Source organism: Lissotriton helveticus, chromosome 12 (genome assembly GCF_964261635.1).
Source record: "Lissotriton helveticus chromosome 12, aLisHel1.1, whole genome shotgun sequence".
Lineage (NCBI taxonomy): Eukaryota > Metazoa > Chordata > Amphibia > Caudata > Salamandridae > Lissotriton > Lissotriton helveticus.
Genome location: NC_136073.1, coordinates 685488785 through 685508454, shown reverse-complemented (window position 1 = coordinate 685508454; position 19670 = coordinate 685488785). Strand labels below are relative to the sequence as shown.

Below are 19670 nucleotides of genomic sequence, written 5' to 3'. Positions count from 1 at the left end.
ACCTGAAGTTAGAGACTGTGGGACCCCGTCTTGGTCTCGAGATGGACACCCCGCAAGGGATGTCAGACCACTGCGAGCTGTAGTTTCTGCGTGCAGGAACCTCAGCGTCACGCGTCCTTGTGTCGGCATGGAAGTCCTTTTCTCCTCTGACTACCTCAGCAATATATGGTGTTTACATACCCAAAGTGGTACCCTCAGGAGAGCTACCTTGCTGTGTCATGTCGGACTTAGGATGACAGAAGGAATGACCCTTATACATAGTTATTATGCAGGATATGGTAGTCTTGCTGAGTTTCCAAGAATCCTCATGCATAATGGATAAGGCTAGTTTTCAGGGAAAACCCTACATCCTGTAAGCAGTAGCGTAACTAGGCAAAAGGTCAGTCCCAAGAACCGTTATGCAGTGTAATGGTAGAGGAGAATATAGGTGAAAGGTTAGGTGACTACCTGAGCCTATAATGGGGTACCTATATGAACCTTAACACCCACTCCTCATCCAACTAGACAACATACTAACAATATATAACTTACAGGCTAGGTGTTGTACACAACAACTAATAAGTCCATAAAACTAGTATTTTAAAAAACGGAAACGGCTAAAACAAAATGATAAAAAAATATTGCATGCGACAGAAGTCTGAACATAACATTGTAATGTGCACAACAACTGTGCAAAGCTTTACAATTTTTTAGAGAGGATGTGGCTTAACGACTAGAGTGGTCGACTTTGAATCTGGGGAACCAGGTTGGTGTCTGGCGGGAGGGCTCAAACATCCTGGGATTTTGGTCAAATCACTTAATCTCCTGATGCCTAAAAATATGTGTGTCCATCTGTAATGCAACTTGTGCTCATGTAAAGCGCTCTGATACCTGGACAATACCACAAACATGGTCTGCATCAAGCAAAAATGCTAGTAGTCACCTGTGCCTTGCAAAACACCTATACAACGTATTTTTAAAAGTTCAAAACTATCCCGATTTCTAAATGTGGCTTAACGGCTAGAGTGGCTGACTTTGAAGCTGGGGAATCAGGTTCGAGTCTGTTGGGAGGCTTAAACATCCTGGGCAAATGACTTAGGCCCAGATGTAGGTAATAGCAAATTACCGAATGGTAAATACCGAATTTTACCGATTCGTTATTTACTAATCGGTAATTGCTATGTAGGTAAAAAATTCGGTAAAAATACCGAATCGGTAAGATTCGGTAATTACCGATTCGGTAATTACCGAATCAGTATTTGCCATTGATTCCTATGGGCCTTGAAGCCCATAGGATTCTATAGCAAATACCGATTCGGTAATTACCGAATCGGTAAAATTACTGATTTTACAAGGGGGACAGGGTGTCACTTTGACACCCTGTTGCACCCCTGTGTCTGGCTTGTATGCCATGTGACACACATACATGCCCTTAAGGCATGTCTGTGTGCCACATGGCACAGGTGTACATGCACAGATGTGCATGTACACTGGAATTCGTTATTTACCATGTAATACTATTACATGGTAAATAACAAATCGGTAATGGCCTGTGGCACTGTTTTCAGTGCCACCTACATCTGTATTTACCGATTCGGTAAATTTACCAACTCGGTATTTTACAGAATCGGTAAATTTACCGAATCGGTAAATATACCGATTCTGTAAATTAAGCCTACCTACATGTCAAATCCCAAATACCGGTCGGTAACGGCCGAAATCGGCTGTTACCGACCGGTAATTGGCGACCTACATCTGGCCCTTAATCTCCCTGTGCCTAAAAATTAACATGTCCGTTGTGCTCATGTAAAGCGCTCTGATACCTTCGGGTTGAGTTAGCGATATATAAAACTGCAACAAAAAAAACCCTGTGACTTTACCCAAACACAAATTCGTTGCACGGCGATGTGATTACACGGTGCTCCCATTTTTTAGACTTTCTCTTTATTGTTTGATTAAATGAAACAAATTACTGATAAAAGAGTGTACTCTCTGCATTTTAGGAAACCTAGCACACAATTGCTTGTACCAGCAAAGTTTACTATTCAAATAACTGTGCCCTTAGTATCCCATTGCCAGCTTTCCATACGTTGAGGCACTCTTGTTCCATACTCTCTTTACATAACAAATTGTTTGGAACAAATTCTCATCTAAAGGCACACACGTTAATTCTGACATCGTTAAACCCCATCCCTGATACAGATCTCACTGAGCAGCCAATCAGCGGGCATTTGTAACAATCTCGGAACCCTCTACAGTACACCATCATCTTCCAACAGGGGTGCTGCTTGCAGAATCACTAGTAATATGAAGAGAGGACAGAGCACTGAAGCTCTGTTCTTTGAGTCGCATTCATCCAGCCTTTACACCAAGGAGAGAGGATTCCCTTTCAGGTCACCTTCACTGACGAGTGACCCTCTGGGAGATGCTCGGGCGAGGAAGAACACAAGAAGTGGCATGCACCCACCTGGATCCTAACCCCTGCAACGTATAGCGCTGCACTGGAAAAAGAATGACCTCCTGTGCCAGCCACCTCTTACTGCTTTTTTAATGAATGTGGGAAATAAATCATTCAATGTCACTATGCTATAGGCTGCGTATTACTACCTGTCAAAACATGGGATTTACTGGAGACCTCTTGTTAAAACATGGGATATCAAAGAAGATAAGGCCTTTCAGTCTCCGGAGTTCCCCAGTCTACATGATCTACAGCGCTACCCTTCATTACTCAGTCCAATGATGACCTCTAGCAGACTGATTGCTCTACGCTCAGGAAAGTAATCCATAACTCGCGGACACCGCAGAGGGTTATTAGCCTGGGCCAGACCGTTATGGAGAGCTTGATGGAGCGAGAAAAGTCATTCCAGTCCCCCATAATGTTCTGTGCCGCCCTCCTCCAGGAGCTACTAGTGCACTCCTGCCAGCGCCCCTGGCCTCCAGCTCACCTTCTGTGTCATGGTCTCCAGCAGGCTATCCAGGTTGCATACCAGTGCTTCTGCAGCAGCATTGGGATCTTCCACCGGGAGGCAGGTGAAGGCACGGCCACAGTCATCGAAGGGGAAGTCGCGGCCCTGTGATGGTGACAAGCAGAAGGGCTCAGTTCTGTGAAAGGTTCCTCCGGCAGCAAGCAGAAATGGACAAAATGAAGGGAGGTACAGGGAGAGAGAGAAAAGAGAGTATGCAAGGGCAGAAACAGCTAGTATTTCATTAATCAGTGTAGGTTAAATATCGCACACAAGCTATAGTGCCATTACCCCTTAAATAAAATTACGCACCTGCAAAGTGTAAGAATAGGACAGGCTTTAGTAACTGAAAAATGGACTGGGGTGCAATTCTCAGGGCCTGTATGCATTCCATCTATAATGCCTTAAGGAGTTATTCTGTCGCCTACATTGTTTAACCCATCCAAGCAGACAGGGGAGTTTCAAGAGGAGCTGGAGATCGCCTTCCGTCAATACTTGGATGGCATCCAAATTTATTTTTTAAATATCCTTGTTCAAGGACAGTCTTCATCTCTAGGCCGAACTCAAAGATGAATCCCCAAAAACATTCTAATTACTCCAAGGTCTTCCTGGAACAAAAGGAAACAGCAGTTGAACACGCTATTAGACGCTCTTCATTGTTCCAACTGAGCCCCAGTATAGAAGACCTCTCTGGCCATCTGCTGCAGAAAATAGGGACTCGCAATGTCAAATTGAAGGCTGCGTGTTGGACCTGATCTGGTTCAGCCTTTTTTTAGTTGATCCTCTGATGAAACTGAGGGGCTGTAATTCCTTTTGTCCAAAAATTGATAGGCCTCCTGTCCTCTTCTCCTCTATGGAGAGGATTTGGTATTAATGCATTACTCCCAGTAGGCTAAAAAAAAAAATCTGTAAGCTTACACTCTTATTACATACCAAATCGTTTAACTGTTACAAAACCAAGATTTTGAGATTTGGGAAAGAAGCGTCTACATTTTTCAAGGGTTTTTGATGATAATATTGTAAGATAGAGTGAATTCTTACAAGTATTCCCTTTAATGTTCACTAGCTCCTTAAAACGGTCTGAACATCTGGGGTTGGTGTCTATGGAGGATTAGGCAAACTTGCCTGGGCATTCTAAGATTCAATGTGAAATGCGGAGGACTTTTGATGCCGCAGTTGATTACTGCTTTTAAGAGGAAAATCCCTCCTGTGGTTCTATAGGACTCCTAACTGTTGGGCTTGTGATCCTATTGTTTAAGGAGATCTTACCAAGAAGAGTACTTGATTTGATTTTGAACTTACCACCAAGCACCATTGGCCATTTTTTAAAATGGGAATTGGAATTAACCTTGTGGTATCATTTGTAACGTGATCAGGTACATTCCTAGATCTCCTCTCCCAAACAGATCTCGTATTTCACAAATATATTAAAATCTGGTTACGACTAGACGTCCACTCATCATCTAAAACTTAACCCATCGAGAATTAAATTCCTCTCTACTTCTTCGTTCTAGTCACTATCACCATTACCACTTCCAGGCCTCTTGGCCTCTTTATCTCACTCTTCCAGATTATTTTTAATCCCTGCTCTCTCCCATTGTGAGTGTTTTTAGATCGTTCCCTTCCTTTTCCCATTTTCTGCCTTCCCCTCTCTTGTTCAAGGCCAAAGTCTAATATTGGAAAAATAAGTTCCGGTGCCCAAAAAGAGTGCAGTTGGGCCCCACCAGCAATTGCCTGCTCAAATTAAGCACTGCTCATTCCCCGCTCCATATCTTGTTCTCTCCCTTTAACTGTTCATCCCTAGTTCTCTCTCTCCTTGCCTTCCCCTCTCCATCTCCTTGTCTCTCACCTAGCTTCCCCTCCATGTTTTGTTCCCTCTCTCTCCCTACCTCTCCATCTCTTAGTCTCCCTCCCTCCGTGTCAAGTTTTATTTCTCTCCTCCCCTTCCCCTATCTTTTGCTCTCTCTTTCTCCCCCCCCCAACCATTGTTTTCCCTCTCTCCTTATCTTTCAAAAGCACACTCACAAACTTCAAACAGAATCATGGAAGAGTTCCCTGAAACATATATTTCCAAATGCACACCAGTGTGGTCACAATGGGAAACTCAAAACTGATCTAATTCTCTTCACCAATGACTCTTCCCTATGGTCAGTCACTGTCTTAACAGAACTTACTGTTTTGCAATAAATATGCATCCTTGACTGCACACCGACCATCACTGATCATGCCAATTACTTGAATCATATTCGATAAAACTGTAAATCATCAGAAGCAAACTAATACAATGGTCACACATACACCTGGGATGACGCGACGATGCTCCTTAATCCTTCAAGGGACAGTTTAAATCCTGAGAAACTGTGGAGACTGGCCGGGGTCTCCCACTGACTTGTCAGGAGCATGATGCAAAGTAAAGAGGGGGGTGGCATCCCACTGTAATGAACAAGCTGTAAAGAATCTAACTGAGTTGGTGCTGAAAACACCAAAAGGACAGCTCTAGCTTTCTCAGGATGGGTGTCGGCCGTTCAAGGAACTCACCATCGACACCTGGATCACCCGTAAGCTAACCCAACCTGTGTAATCAATAAACTTGTGCCATCATTTATCCACAAAGAATGTCCCTGTCATTTATTATGTTGCACGCATTTTGTGGTTGTAATTTCAGGGTCCTCACATTCTCAAAGGGCTAGTGGTGGCAACGCTAAGTTGCTGCATGGGGGATATGTAATATCTGATAGAGACTACTAGCCGCAGATTCCTTCACGTAGGATTATCCCCAGGCGTGAGACTGGATCCGGAAACTTTTTTGCCTCAGCATCCCTGTGCGCTGGGGGCGGGGCGACATCACGCGACTCCACCCAGGCGTCGTCCGCACACGTGACCTCAGTAAGGTCACATAAGACCCGCCCGGCGCGCCTACGTCAGTTTTTTCCTTTTCCGCATGCCACGCGGATCCGGTCCTTGCTACAGGCCTGTTTCAGGCCCCTTTTTTCTCCATTCGTTAGGTGGAACAGTGTGTGAATGCCTTCGGGCTTCAAAACTTGTACGTTTTGTGGGCGGCTTATGTTGGTGACGGACCCACACCTCATTTGTATGTGGTGTTTGGGGTAGGATCACGGCACCACAGACTGCAAGGCATGTCGACAGTTGAAGCCGAAGTCTCGGCGGGAGCGCCGCATGAAACTTCTCTCGGCGCGTCTCTCCAGGCCGACGTCCTCCCCTCGGTCTGCTTTGGCAGACGGCTTCAGGTTCGGCAGTGGTCGTCGTCCGTGCCCTTCTCCGATGTCACGCGAGAGTCGCTCCCCGGTGAGTAAGTGTCGCATTTTATCCCCAGAGGCTGGGTTCCGACCTTCAGGGGGCGTGGACTCTCCGCGGGTGATGCGGCCCGCGTGTCGTCCTATCCACCGTTTCCTGGTGTTGGGGCGTCGAGAGTCCAAATGTAGACATACGCAGTGGCTTTGCAGGCCTCCCCCTCCTTCCCCTCCTGGGGCGTCGGCGGACCCCACGCCTTGCGCAGGGCCCTCTGCGGCGCCGCCGGCAGCTCTGGCCCCGGCTGGTTCGGATCCAGGCTTGGAGGGTGTGGTGCTGTTGGGGTGCGGCTCCTCTGGGGCACCTCTTTCATGCCATGGCGTCTCTGCCTCGCCGCAAGTTCCTGCGGAGTCCCTGTGCTATCACGGGAGGTCGCCGGGGCTCGGGTCGCATCCCCGAGCTCCTCTCAGTCCCTTGACAGGGTGGTCCTGTCGAAGGCCGAGGTGGCACCGGTATAGTGCCGGCAGCAGCTGGACTGTGCAGAGCCACAGGGGTCAGTGAACCCTCCTCGCCCCCTCCAGGTCGAGGCCGGGTGAGGACCCCTCGCCCCTCTCCGGGCTCCTCTCATCCTTTCCCGCAGGCGGCCGCCTCGACGGGTGACGAGTTGGAGGTGGATTCGTCCCTGGCACCGCCTCATGGGTTGCCGAGCGATCTACGCCTCATTCTGGGCCCGCGGATGGCGGAGAACTTCGTGTCACTCCCCAGGGCCGTCTCGTTCCTCCATGCAAATGGCTACCTTGGTGGTCAGGTCGGCGCCGCCCCGGGGCTGGTTCGGCTCCAGCCCCCTCCGGACCCCGGTGCGGGCAACTGGGAGGAACCTTGTCCGGCGACGCCGGATGGTGCTGGCACCCCGCCTCAGGCAACGGACTCTAAGGCTCCGCGCAGAGGCCGTACCGCGGATTGGTCTTCGGACGCTCCTTCTCCGGAGGCAGCCTGCATCTTGGTGTCATCCTCCCTGGAGACTGGTCGCTGTGTGGTGTCTTTTTCACCGGCGTCGAAGGGTGGGTCCCCGCCCTTCCTGAGGCAGAGGTGTTTGTCGGAAGAGCGGCAGGTCCCTCATTCGTCGGCTACTTCTGACTTCCAGGTCTGCCCCTTGCCCGCCCCGCTTGGCCTCAGGGACGGCTGCTTTGTTTGCAGCTGACGCCCACGCAGAAGCTGCTTTCCCCGCTGCAGGGCCCTACAGAGGCGGGTGCGGCCTTCGCTCACGCAGTGTCCATGCTGTGGGCATCCTGCGTATGGGTGACCCGGTGGCTAATTTTCCGGTGGACCATCTATTGGAGGTCCTCCACCAGGGCTCTGGTGGGAGGGAGATCCTGCTCCCCTTTGAAGGTTTCCTCCTTTCTTCCTTGACAGGGGCTTGGAGGCGTCCTGCCTCGGGGGACCCGGTGCCTCAGCATCTTCTGCACCGGCATCTCCCGGTGCCGCGTGCCCCGGCGTGCCTTCCCTCCACCCCTCGGCCTCCAGTCCTCTTTTGCGGACTGCTTTTCCCTCCCTGCCACCACTGTTGACTCCGCCGTCCTGAGAGGCCCGCTGGCTGGACTCTTGGGATTCAGAAAAGGGGGTGGTGATGAACAGAGTGTCTGAATTAAGCAGACCACTCTTACCCAGTCCAAAGATCAGGGCTTGATCCATCACCGTTATTTAGCTCACTGCCCCATCCCAGCTCAGAACCTGGCTATATGCAAATTAGTCTGTCCCTGGCCCAGTGCATCATGGGAACAGGGCAGACCAAACTACCAAGCCAATTCTTCACCAGAAAGGAGACAAGCTTCCGGGGACCGGTTTCTGCCATTTCAGGCGTCGTCGGCCCGGCTTGCTTGAATCCTGATGGAGCAGTGAGCAAGGGACTCATGTCTGAGTATACCCTGCCACACCTGTAGTGGCCAAAAACGATTCAGAAAAGGGGGTGGTGATGAACAGAGTGTCTGAATTAAGCAGACCACTCTTACCCAGTCCAAAGATCAGGGCTTGATCCATCACCGTTATTTAGCTCACTGCCCCATCCCAGCTCAGAACCTGGCTATATGCAAATTAGTCTGTCCCTGGCCCAGTGCATCATGGGAACAGGGCAGACCAAACTACCAAGCCAATTCTTCACCAGAAAGGAGACAAGCTTCCGGGGACCGGTTTCTGCCATTTCAGGCGTCGTCGGCCCGGCTTGTTGGATCTAGCCCTGATCTCTTGACTGGGTGAGAGTATTCTGCTTAATTCAGAAACTCTGTCCATCACCACCCCTTTTTGTTAAATATTTTGTCCGCCCTAAGCGTGGAAGGGTATACTCAGATGTGAGTCCCTTGCTCATTGCACCATCAGGATTCAAGCAAGCCGGGCCGACAACGGCTGAAATGCCAGAAACCGGTCCCCGGAAGCTTGTTTCCTTCCAAGTGTAAGAATTGGCTTGGTAGTTTGGTTTGCCCTGTTCCCATCATGCACTGGGACAGGAACAGACTAATTTGCATATAGCCAGGTTCTGAACTGAGATGGTGCAGTGAGCTAAAAAACGGTGTTGGATCTAGCCCTGATCTCTTGACTGGGTGAGAGTATTCTGCTTAATTCAGAAACTCTGTCCATCACCACCCCTTGTTGTTAAATATTTTGTCCACCCCAAGCGTGGAAGGGTATACTCAGATGTGAGTCCCTTGCTCATTGCACCATCAGGATTCAAGCAAGCCGGGCCAACAACGGCTGAAATGCCAGAAACCAGTCCCCGGAAGCTTGTTTCCTTCCCAGTGTAAGAATTTGCTTGGTAGTTTGGTTTGCCCTGTTCCCATCATGCACTGGGACAGGAACAGACTAATTTGCATATAGCCAGGTTCTGAACTGGGATGGTGCAGTGAGCTAAAAAACGGTGTTGGATCTAGCCCTGATCTCTTGACTGGGTGAGAGTATTCTGCTTAATTCAGAAACTCTGTCCATCACCACCCCTTGTTGTTAAACATTTTGTCCACCCTAAGCGTGGAAGGGTTTACTCAGATGTGAGTCCCTTGCTCATTGCACCATCAGGATTCAAGCAAGCCGGGCCGACAACGGCTGAAATGCCAGAAACCGGTCCCCGGAAGCTTGTTTCCTTCCCAGTGTAAGAATTGGCTTGGTAGTTTGGTTTGCCCTGTTCCCATCATGCACTGGGACAGGAACAGACTAATTTGCATATAGCCAGGTTCTGAACTGGGATGGTGCAGTGAGCTAAAAAAACGGTGTTGGATCTAGCCCTGATCTCTTGACTGGGTGAGAGTATTCTGCTTAATTCAGAAACTCTGTCCATCACCACCCCTTGTTGTTAAATATTTTGTCCACCCTAAGCGTGGAAGGGTATACTCAGATGTGAGTCCCTTGCTCATTGCACCATCAGGATTCAAGCAAGCCGGGCCGACAACGGCTGAAATGCCAGAAACCGGTCCCCGGAAGCTTGTTTCCTTCCCAGTGTAAGAATTGGCTCGGTAGTTTGGTTTGCCCTGTTCCCATCATGCACTGGGACAGGAACAGACTAATTTGCATATAGCCAGGTTCTGAACTGGGATGGTGCAGTGAGCTAAAAAACGGTGTTGGATCTAGCCCTGATCTCTTGACTGGGTGAGAGTATTCTGCTTAATTCAGAAACTCTGTCCATCACCACCCCTTGTTGTTAAATATTTTGTCCACCCTAAGCGTGGAAGGGTATACTCAGATGTGAGTCCCTTGCTCATTGCACCATCAGGATTCAAGCAAGCCGGGCCGACAACGGCTGAAATGCCAGAAACCGGTCCCCGGAAGCTTGTTTCCTTCCCAGTGTAAGAATTGGCTTGGTAGTTTGGTTTGCCCTGTTCCCATCATGCACTGGGACAGGAACAGACTAATTTGCATATAGCCAGGTTCTGAACTGGGATGGTGCAGTGAGCTAAAAAACGGTGTTGGATCTAGCCCTGATCTCTTGACTGGGTGAGAGTATTCTGCTTAATTCAGAAACTCTGTCCATCACCACCCCTTGTTGTTAAATATTTTGTCCACCCTAAGCGTGGAAGGGTATACTCAGATGTGAGTCCCTTGCTCATTGCACCATCAGGATTCAAGCAAGCCGGGCCGACAACGGCTGAAATGCCAGAAACCGGTCCCCGGAAGCTTGTTTCCTTCCCAGTGTAAGAATTGGCTTGGTAGTTTGGTTTGCCCTGTTCCCATCATGCACTGGGACAGGAACAGACTAATTTGCATATAGCCAGGTTCTGAACTGGGATGGTGCAGTGAGCTAAAAAACAGTGTTGGATCTAGCCCTGATCTCTTGACTGGGTGAGAGTATTCTGCCTAATTCAGAAACTCTGTCCATCACCACCCCTTGTTGTTAAATATGGCTGGACTCTTGGGGGCGCAACATGTTCGCCTCGACCAGCGCTGCCCTACGGGCTCTCAACACCTTGTGTGTGCTGGCTCGGGCCTCCTCTTGTTTGTGGGACTCGGCTGAATCTCTGGTATCAACGGCGTCCCCGGAGGGTGGTCAAATGGACTTACGGCATCATACGTTGGATGGCCGGGAGCTGGCGGCGTTTATTCTCCGCTCCGCCCTGGACATCTAAGAGGTGTTGGGCCGGGCCATGGCTTCCTCAGTCGCTCTCCGTCACCATACTTGGCCTCGGGATGGAGTGTTCCCTGAGAATATTCGGGAGCGACTCATTGACCTTCCGTTTGATGGCAGCTTGCTGTTCCATGCCCCGGAGCATCAGAGGCTCTTGGCAGGGCCCCGTTCTCCTCCGCCTTATCCTCCTCCTCTGTCCCCTCCTCAGTGATTCCTGAGTCAGGTTCATTCTGGGCCATCTTAGGCCGGTTGTTCTGGCTGTGGAGTGCGTTTTCTGGCCTTTTGGTCCTTCTTGGGACTTTGGCATTGTTGGCTGTTGGACTGCCCCTCTGTTGATTATGTGTATGTGTTGGAATTGTTGCGCAGACTTGCCGCTGAGATTAGGCCTTCTGCTTGCTTGGGATGCTTGTCAAGCCTTTCGCGGGGTGTTTTTTCCCCCGTGGCTCTTTTCTTTGTTCCTCTGCTGCAGAAATTCTTCCAAAGAGGGTCAGTCAGTCAGTCAGTCAAAATACTTTTATTCGATTTTTAAAAATAAAAAAAAAGACATAGATACAAATACATCACAGGGAATAAACAGCAGCAGTCCATTGAGTACAAATATATAAGCTACACATTATTTAAAACACAATTAAAAGCTTTCTCAGTATTGCATTTAAAAACAGCCAATGTACAATTAATTCATATGCTAAAAGGGAATACCCTGTAACCTACGACGCTTTTTATTAATACGGACACACGCTACCAGATAACTTCCTACATGGAAAGTGACACGTGCGCTAGATAGGAGTTGCAAAAACAAGAGAGCGGGCCTCACCTGAAGAAAACCCGCCTCCTTCAAAATCGGCAACAGATATTTTTTCCTAATTTCTGCATAGTGGTCACAAAATATCATGAAATGTTGCGTGTCCTGTGTTGAAAAATTCACAATCACAGGGTTTAGCATTTTCTGGTGTGTCCCAAGTAGAAAAGGAACCAAGCATAAAATGTATTAGATTAAAACGGAATCTAGTTAAAAGAAACCGGTGGAACGGTCTTGTTACCAGAGTAAGATAAGGTTCAAGTCCAGGGGCAGTTATTAATGCATAATTTCTTCTTACAAGTGGTTTTTCCATCTCCATTGCCTCCCGCTCAACAGTAAACCGGTTTGACAGGGCAATTTTAATCTCCCTAACATCTTCTCTTTTAATACACCCCGGAGAATTAAAGAGCTCTGGTCTACCTAATTTCGTGAACATAGCATTGATGTAGGCCAGCCATGGGATCTTGAGAGCTCTATCCAGAGCAAGGCAATCCTAGAAAATCAGGTGATTTAAGGAGATTTCCTGGTTAAGCCAGGTTTTAATCCAACAGATTACGGGGGCGGATTTCAATAGGTCTGTAACGAACCCCAGCCCTAGCTCTGAATGAGTTGAAAAGGTGGGAGTGGACTGTGGTACGGAGAGAAGAGATCTTAAAAATGTATTCTCCACCTTCTGGATGTTATCCTGATTTGTATATCCCCAAATAGCGGAGCCATAGGTGGCTATTGCCAGGCATTTTGCTTTGTATACTTTAAGTATAGCCTCCATTGTTCTGGCTCCCAGCCGTTTGGCGAATCCCAACAGGGCCGCAGATGACCTGGCTACTGCGTTGCTTTTTGACTTCTGTTGGGGACCCCAAGTTCCTTTATCGTCAAAGATGACACCCAAATAAGAAAAGATGGGAACCCTCTTTACTTCTTCCCCCCTACAAAAGAAAGATCTACATTTCCTTTTTCTACCACAGGCTCCCACCACCATGACCTGGGATTTTGAGGTGTTGATTTTCAAATCTAGCGAAGTCATAAAATCACCAAAGGAGGCTAACAGTCTGTTCAGGGCAACGCCCAATCGGACTAAAAGAACCGCGTCTTCTGCGTATAGGAGGACCGGAATATTAGTTACTCCTACACGCGGTAAGTCCACAGTTGCCTCTGCTAAGGCTGGCTCTAAGGCATTTATGTATAATGTAAAGAGAAGGGGGGCCAGGATGCATCCTTGCCTGGCCCCCCTCTCCGACTTAAAGTGACTTGTGTACCTCCCCGCTTGGGTGACTCTGACTGACGCTAGAAGACCGCAGTGGAGGTCGGCTAAAAAACCAACTAAGGGGGATCAATGCCTATTTCTAAAAGGACCTTCCACAGCTTTGACCTATTGACTAGGTCGAAAGCTGGGGAAAGGTCCATAAAAGCCCGGTATAGGGACCCCTCCTTAGCGATCGTATATTTGCTGATTAAGTTGGAGGTTCAAACACTGATCCAAGGTGCTTCTCCTGGCCCGGAAGCCGTACTGAGCGTTAGACATAATTCCGCTGTCCTCAAGCCAGACTGTAAGCCTGCCTAGTATGACTCTGCCTAAGATTTTGACGACAGAGTAGGCCTCTTCTGATAGCAAATCAGTCCAGGCTTCACTTTTAATCTGGCATTTACGAGCATAAATAGCTTGTTTGTATATTTTCCGTAGTATTGCTATTTGTGCTCTATTTCTGGGCGATTCTTTCAGTGCTTTATAAAGGGCGGAGTGTGCTTTAGAACAGTTATGATCAAACCATCTCTTGCCTCTTTGACTGCCATGTTTGTTTTTAACCCTCAAGTCGTTATTTACTTGTTGGCATATTACATTAAATACCTCAACTATCTCAGTGTTAGGGGCTGAGTGGTCCAGACATATTCCCACCTCCAATTCGACCTTGCCCAAAACATCATGTAAAAAAATTTCCGGGATCAAGTTGGCCCATTTCAATCTTCTGCCCTGATCTTTAGGTAACAAATCCGTAGCGTATCTTTAAAACTAAAAAAAAACCCTTACACCACCTCGAGTGTCACAGGGTTGTGATCGCTAAAAACTGAGTCTACTACCCTATAATTTAAAACATTTGACAGAACTAAAGATGACAAAAAAATGTAGTCAATGACTGTTCCTGTATGACCGCCCTTAAATGTAATTGGTCTTGGTCCACTAACACCACATCCTGATTCATATAGCTTCAAAGAGGCCAAGAGGTTCTCCAGAGCTTCACCTTGCTTTGTGTGTTGGAAGTGTGTTGATAGCGAGTTTGGGGGCCCCTCACTATCCTCCAAAGTGCACTCTAGGATACAAGGGTGAATGTTAAAGTCGCCCATGAGGAAAACCTCAAAGATATTCTGTTTACATCTATGGTCTTCAAGGAATTCCTCAAGGGACACTAGGTGTTGGTTTAAACTAACACTATCAGGCGAATTGTAAAAATTAATAAATAACACAGTAGGGGATTTAATGACTGACAATTCTACAATTAAACAGTTTTGAGAACCTGAGTCAAGCTGCTTTAAGACTCCATTCATATTCAATGATACTAAAAGAGCCAAACCTCCCTTTGCTCTGCCTGACAATCCTGGCGTAGCTGGAATGCTGAAGTGGACATAGCCATCCAAGAAAAAACTGTGTGTTGTGTTCCAGGTTTCTTGGAATGCTATAATATCGTACAATTTGACGAAGCCCAACCAGTTCTCGTCTTGCAGTTTAGATCTGATTCCAGCGGTATTCCAACTAAGGGTTCTGCAGATGTTATCTTTGGGGGGGTTGGGGATGATCACCTCTTGTATATTATTCGGTTTGTCTAGTCAGTCGATCTCCAAAGAGCTCAGAGGGGCAAAACGATTAGACAAATTTAAGCCCCTACTCTGTGAGTTCGCTAATCCCTGCCCGTGCCAGACACCATGTTGTAAAGAAGGATATTGAGTGGCGATGGGATCCGACGGGTAGTGCCCGGGGAGTTCACCGCGCCCTCGGGTAAGATGTACTGTACTTACTGAAGCCCATTGGGCTGGGGTGCCAGTGATTACCTGGTTGATGTTTCGCGGGGGATAGAAATAACCCAGGGGTACAGGTCTAATGCCTGTATTTCTGAGGTCAGACCCATCCCAAAACAATCTATCAGCTAGGTCTTTCTTGCTGAAATTTACAATGATACAATCCCCCACCAAAGTTTTGGGATGTTGACCTACCCAGCCCACCCTTCTAACCATGTTGATGAATGGTGAGATGTCATCCTCCCCACTTGAATACTGCATGCACCATTTCCTGGTTGTGCCTAATAAGTCCTCAGTGGACTTGCTGCAATTAATTTCTAGCGGGGGAACTGCTGTCAGCACTGCTACAAAAGGGGCAGCCTCTTGGGGAAGATTCAGCTTTAAATCACTAGGTGAGGATGCAGTTTTCCTAGTGTTAGCCTGTAAAACGTGTTTCTTATTGGTGTTCTTTGTGGTTGCAACCAGGCTAGAATGTTTTGTAACCTTCCCCACGTTTTTCATCAATATCCCCGAATTAGCAGCTAATGGGGGTTGGGTCTGGGGCACAATGATTCGAGGGGTAGCGGGGGGCGCATTGGACTCCGCCGTTTCCATGTTCTCTCGACCACAATTATCGACAGTGTTATAGTGTGGGATGGTATGTTGATTTTGGCTACGATAGTCCTTTATAAACGAGTCAATAGTCTTGCACCTTTTAAGTAAACCTGCCACACATGTATTCAATGAATCAACAATGTCTTTGGCAATACCCACCAACAGGGGTTCTATACGTGCATTAAACAACTCTTCCATCTTGTCCCCCACGTTATTTACAATGTCATGATCTGGGTCTTTGTTGGAGTGTTTAGCCTTGCGTGCGCATTTTTTGGCGCTATTGCTCCTGACCCGAATCTGTGGTCTGCTTGGGCCTGGTACCTCTTCAGGCAGTGGGTGAGGAATAGAAGACAGAATGTTTAAAGGCTCAGCTGCATTAAGAGTCTCGGTTGTTACACACTGTGGCGCTGCCTCTATGGGTACTGGGTGATGCTCAGGTATGGTCGTGTTATTCAGTGCTACCATTGTCCCTTCTGTAACCAACTTTTCGAGCCCCAACTCTTTCTCGGCATTAGCAATTTCTTGAGTAATGGCCCCCACTGCTGACGTTCAGTATGAGATGATGGACTCCGATTTACGTGGTACTTTAGCATCTTTACCCCCAAGGCCCTCATTGCGCATCTGTTTACGCTTACCCATTGAGACTTTTCAGAAGGGTGGCCCAGCCTCCTCTGGCCTCTGATGGCCGCAGATGGCCCCGCCCTTGTCCCGGGCTTCTCCCGGGCGCACCCGCGCGCGTCCCGCGGGGGCGGGAGGATCTCCTTGCCTTTCTAGGGCTTCCGGGCGTAGTGGTGAGGTCAGAGTCGCGCCGTATTCGCCGGGGCACCTGGGGATTGTAGTCCCTGCCCTCGCGGCGTTCCAGCTGGCGGTGTTGCTGCCTTGGTGGTTCTGGCAGAGATGAGCAATGTGCAAGGGCCGTTCCCCTCACGGCCTACAGGACCAGGAAACTGCCAGGTGTGGTGTTTTTCATGCCCCACAGAGTGCTCGGCCCTCCTCGCTTTTCTAGGGCCTCCGGGCGCAGTGGTGAGGTCAGAGTCGCGCCGTGTTCGCCGGGGGAACCTGGGGATTGTAGTCCCTGCCCTCGCGGCGTTCCAGCTGGCGGTGTTGCTGCCTTGGTGGTTCTGGCAGAGATGAGCAATGTGCAAGGGCCGTTCCCCTCACGGCCTACAGGACCAGGAAACTGCCAGGTGTGGTGTTTTTCGTGCCCCCAAAGATGGTCTTATCGTACCCTATGTCTAGGCTTTCCTGTTTTCAGTTTCTATTTTTGGTAAATTCTGGTGTTTTTTTTTCAGTGTTTTCAATATCTTAAAAAACAGTTGTTATCAGCGGTTATACATTTTTGCGCCACTAAAAACAACAGAAAGTGTTTTTCCGGTGTTTTTTGGAACGTTTTGCTTTTATTATTGCTTGCTTTCTGCACTGAAAGAACATGGTATATACACAGTGTACTTATAGTGTATATGAGGTCCAAATAGATTTTTGCAAATTAATCTTATTGTAGTACACCATACAATACTTCTTCAGTGAGTCTTTGGGTCATGTTCGCTCGCTCTTTCCTTCCCATGTAAACTTCTGTGAAAAAGCCCTCTCAGCATTCTTAGCCCATTGGGCTGAGAACCATCAGCTAAGGGGCACAGTTGGGATGACTCTTTCTTTGATGCCATATAAAGCACGAAATGATAAATATTTGCGTTTTAGTTCCTGTGCATTAGAAACCAGTGCACCAGAATGGACTAAAAAGTCAATAGCATCCCTCATTAACTCTTATGATTGTAAAGATGCTTTCAGCATACCATCTAACAAGTGGTAAGGATCTACTACAGGGAATCACTTCAGCTTGGGTATCAATTTTGACAGGTCATCACACAACTTTTTTATATACGTAGCTGAATCACTGCAAATACAAACAATATCACTCCAATCTTTGTTGAACTTGGAAAGAACCTTTTTTTGCAGAGCATTACAAGTGACACTGCGTTCCATGTTTTCCAAAAGTCTGGTGTCATGTTTTCACCACTATCCCAGATGCTTGGTGATATATATACTTGTCACTATACCTTGCATTGAATGTTTAAAGCCTGGGGCGTTGGCAATTCACCTACTATCAATACTGACCCACTAGAAACTATGGTCTGATGTATTAAGGGGTTTTACCCATTCTCAGTGGGTAAATGTGATGACACATATTAGGAAAGATTTGTATGAAACCAGCCACTGTACCTATTGGTGAAAGAATCAAATGCAACCAAAATATCAAATATGAATTTGATTTTTCCTGATTCTCTATAGTTTATAAAATAATTAAACTAGACCTAAAACATGAAACTAAACCCTGCATCTTTAGACCAAAGGACACAAAACTGAAAAAGTAAAAGGAAGAAGAAACAATATTTTTGTGGCATCCCTAAAGAACAAAACTCAAGCAGAATAATGTTAGGCAGTATTTCTTACTGCTACTTGTATAACAAAGTTACATTGTATTGACCCCTTTAGGAAGAAAAAAATGACTCTTTCACCCTCTTTTTTCTTTCTTTGAATAGGCATTTAGTTTGTGGTTGTCCAGGTGTTTTTTCAGTGTTGATATGTTTTCACCGGTGAGGGCTATTTTTCTTTCAGTGGGGTTTTATCAGTTATTATAGGTTTAAACCTAAAACCCCACAGCCTACCTATGTCATATGGCTTGTGCGCTGCTGGAGGGTTCTGGTCGCCTTCGGGTGTCTGTTCTCCATGGCGTATATGTAGGTTTCTTTTGCTCCTTGAGGTCGTGTGCGCGGCCACTTGTAGTTGTGTGCCCGGGCATTTCCTCCCTTCCCTGCTCCTGTCCTGAGGTCTGGAATGCTCCTGTGTTCTGCTTTGCCAGGCGCCGCCTGCTCGGCCTTCCTAGGGCCTCTGGCTGTTCTTCTTCTTGCTTCTGGCAGCTTGACTGCTGGCGCTGTTCTGGCTGGCTGGGTTCGCCTTCTTTTCCTTGGGCCCACTAGGCTTCTTCTTCCGCTTTTTCTGTCTTGGTCTTGGGCGGAAGTTATGTTGCCTTGTGGGGGAGTGGGATGCTTCAGCCTCTCCGCCCTTGCCTTTGGTTCCTCTGCTGTGAGTGTACGAGCCTCTTCAGCCTTCTTTTCCCTCCTACATCTCCTTGGGGCCGGTAGGGTTCTGCTTGTGGGGGTTCCCCTTGCCTGGCAGGGACAAGGTTCTTCCTGGTCCACAGATCTGGTCTCCTGGGGGGCCCTCTGTTCTGTATTGGCTGGTGGGGTCCTTTCGCAGACCCTCCTTCCCAGGGGGTATTGCTAGGTTATCACTTCTATCAGATGTACGAGTTACTTACCTTCGGAATCTGCGGCTAGAATCGTCTCTACCAGATACATCGCTACCGAAGGTAAGTAACTCGTACTTCATTGCTGTTCCAGATCTGAAGACCCTTGTCCACTCGCTGGTGCAGTCAAGGGTTGATGATTGCAATTCTCTCCAGACCGGTCTTCTAAAGAGCATATTGTTCCTTTGAAAGCAATGGTCCATCCTGTAGCGTTATTGTGCTCAGGTGTTAAAAGGATGACCACATCTCACCGGTACTTGTAACTCTCCATTGGCATCCCACTAAATCCAGAACCTTAAACAGCCTGGATCATACATAAGGGACTCCATGCTCCATGACATCTGGCATTGAAGCTAAATATCTCTTCTGTTTTTGAACCACTTACAGTGCTAAAACACTGGGGCTTGAGCTCCCAACCTTTAAAAAAGAACACACAATGGCCCAATCTTATTCTGACAGTGATGCCAGAGTATGGAACTCTCTGCCCCGGGACTGCAAACCACTAAGTGATTGCCTCAATCCAAAGCAGAACTGCAAGTCCTCCTTTTCCAAAGGTAGTTTTAATTAGTCCCTCTAATCCAAATCTGTCCTGGCTTGCTCTGAATATAATGCTACCACTAGGCACCTTTGAAAGCCTGGCTTGGGCTGTCTCCTTCTCACCTGTACCCCCTCTCACTCTGCCCCTGGGACAGACTAATCCACCTCTATTAACGGTCAGATCTTCTCTTCGTGTTTTTTTTTTTACCTCTCACGATTATCACACGCCTTATTCCCCGGACTCAAGTAAACTCCTTCCGCCATCTTGTTTATTTTAGACTTCCAGAGGGCTGTTGCATGACTAATGGATTGTGCCTGACTGCCTTATTTTGCTAACTCTTCCCATCAGTGGTAGAAGTGGGCGGGGACGTAAGGGCACGGCGTGCCCCTACTTCTAAAAATAATGTCAGTCCGTTCCCCTACTTCTTACTTTCCCAAAAAGCATCCCGGGACGGCAAGAATAGTCCTACTTAATAAAAAAACGATAACTTTTGTCTTTCAGCTTTCAGGGGATGCTCGCACTTCTCTGTTAAACTCCAGAGGCTGCAGCAGCCCCTCCCTGAGCTAGCACAGGCTGAGGGCAAGCCATTGTCATTCCGATTGAGGCTGATTAACCCCTTTCGAATGACA

At 47.8% G+C, this 19670-nt stretch overlaps 1 protein-coding gene and 1 long non-coding RNA gene across 4 annotated transcripts in view; one reads left to right on the top strand and one right to left on the bottom strand.

The window, feature by feature from the left end:
- LOC144799953 (uncharacterized) overlaps positions 1-19670 on the top strand; it is a 924253-nt gene that overhangs the window by 147852 nt on the left and 756731 nt on the right. The gene's annotated exons all lie outside the window — the stretch shown is intronic.
- FCSK (fucose kinase) overlaps positions 1-19670 on the bottom strand; it is a 1128763-nt gene that overhangs the window by 424403 nt on the left and 684690 nt on the right. For both annotated transcript variants that reach the window (XM_078671586.1, XM_078671587.1), the window contains exon 5: positions 2925-3050. In XM_078671586.1, the coding sequence (XP_078527712.1) occupies positions 2925-3050 (126 nt within the window). The remainder of the gene's footprint in view (positions 1-2924; positions 3051-19670) is intronic.